This window comes from Suricata suricatta, chromosome 11 (assembly GCF_006229205.1).
Source record: "Suricata suricatta isolate VVHF042 chromosome 11, meerkat_22Aug2017_6uvM2_HiC, whole genome shotgun sequence".
Classification (NCBI taxonomy): Eukaryota; Metazoa; Chordata; class Mammalia; order Carnivora; family Herpestidae; genus Suricata; species Suricata suricatta.
The window spans coordinates 13,787,619-13,789,355 of record NC_043710.1 but is presented as its reverse complement, the minus strand read 5'-3'; the positions used below and the strand labels follow the sequence as shown (position 1 = coordinate 13,789,355).

Here is a 1,737-nt window from a genome sequence, read left to right as displayed (position 1 = left end):
AAGAAGATATGGAGTAATTAAAAGCAAATACTTTGAGGGCAAAATTGTTAAGTTTAACATAGAAATATGTGCAGGGATTGCTGGGTGGTCAGTCAGTTAAGCGTTCCACTTCAGCTCAGGTCATGATCTCGCAGTTCATGATTTGAGTCCTGCATTGGGTTCTGTGCTGGCAGTGCGGAGCCTGGAACCTGCTTCACAGTCTCTGTCTCCTCCCTCTCTGCCCCTGCCCCATTGCCTTCAGTCTCTGTCAAATATAAATAAACATTAAGAAATATGTCCCAAGTAAACTGATTGATAAAGGTAGGAGCATCCTATTATATTATGTGTTCTGGTTGGAAGTTACTTAGGAAGAAAGTTAACTGAATGTAAGATTTTCCTTGGTATTATGATTGGAGTGATTCCACATTGCTGCATAGGAGGTTAAATAATATGTTTTCAGTGTTCACTGATGTGCTTATCTCTTAATTTTGCCAAAAGTCTGAGTTATATGACAGCAATATTACTTCTGCCAATAACTTATTAGATCACTCATTCAACAAACATTTATTATTTATGTGCTCTTTCAAGTCTTGCAATAGAACCAAAGAAAGTTTTTCATTATTGTTCTTTTACTTCTAATTTTTTATTTGAGAGAGAGAGAGAGAAAGAGAGAGAGAGAGAGAGAGAGCGTGCACATGCACAAGGAAGAGTGGCAGAGGTAGAACGAGACTCATAAGCAGGCTCCATGCCCAGCACAGAGCCTACTTGGGGCTCGATCTCATGATCAAGAGATTATGACCTGAACAAAAATCAAAAGATAGATACTCATAACCAACTGAGCCACCCAGGCACCTCTAGAATCAAAGAATATTAACAATTACAAGGGTGCAGATTTAAGAAATAATTTAGGTAAATAATCTCATATAGTTTTTAGTATAATCACGCCAAAACTCTTGACACATTGAGATCATTTCTATATGAATTAGTTTGTATTCTAATTCCATATGAAATCTGTGGTGCATATTAGTATTTTATTCATGAGGTCTGATGAGTCTTCAGGCTTGGAGCATTCAAGGCAGATTAATTTGCCTGGTATACATCCAAGCACAATAAATTGTATACTGGAAATAGTTTATTGTATCTAGAAGTACATCATAAACTGGAGGTGGTTAATTCCTTACAAGGAATGTAGACATTTGAAATGTTTCCGTGATGTATGTGTGGCAGGTAGCTAAAACCTGGACAATTAGACTCATCACGCCATTTTTCTAAGTAATAGTTTTCTCAGTGCTGTGATCACATCCTTGTTCCTAAGACTGTAAATCAGGGGATTAAACATTGGAGTCATTATGGTGTAGAAAAGAGAGAGCAGTTTGTCAGTTCCTGCAGAATGAATGGATTTGGGCCTTAAGTAGGTAATGGAAGCTGATCCAAAGAATGAAAACACAACCAGCAGGTGGGAAGAGCATGTAGAGAAAGCTTTGGCCCGTCCCCTGGCTGTGGGCAACCTCAGAATGGTGGAAATGATTTTGCTGTAAGAGACAAGTATCAACATGAAAGGAAATGTGGCAAACAATGTAACTACCACATAGACTGACATCTCATGTTCAGAGAGGTCTCCACAGGCTAACTTGAGGATGGGGGGTATATCACAGAAGAAGTGGTTAATTTGCTTAGAATTACAGAAATGCAGAGAGAAAATTTGACATGTTTGTCCTATCTGGACTGGGATTCCACCTATCCAGGAGCCAACAGCCA

General features: G+C 38.7%; 1 protein-coding gene across 1 annotated transcript; it reads right to left on the bottom strand.

Annotated features, from left to right (window-relative positions):
* Positions 1-1,234: 1,234 nt before the first annotated feature.
* On the bottom strand, positions 1,235-1,735 carry LOC115272435 (olfactory receptor 10AG1-like; the record flags this gene model as incomplete). Its single annotated transcript, XM_029915509.1, has 1 exon — positions 1,235-1,735. A coding segment is annotated over one exon (501 nt), but the record flags the coding sequence as incomplete, so codon positions are not given.
* Between the last annotated feature and the right edge of the window lie 2 nt (positions 1,736-1,737).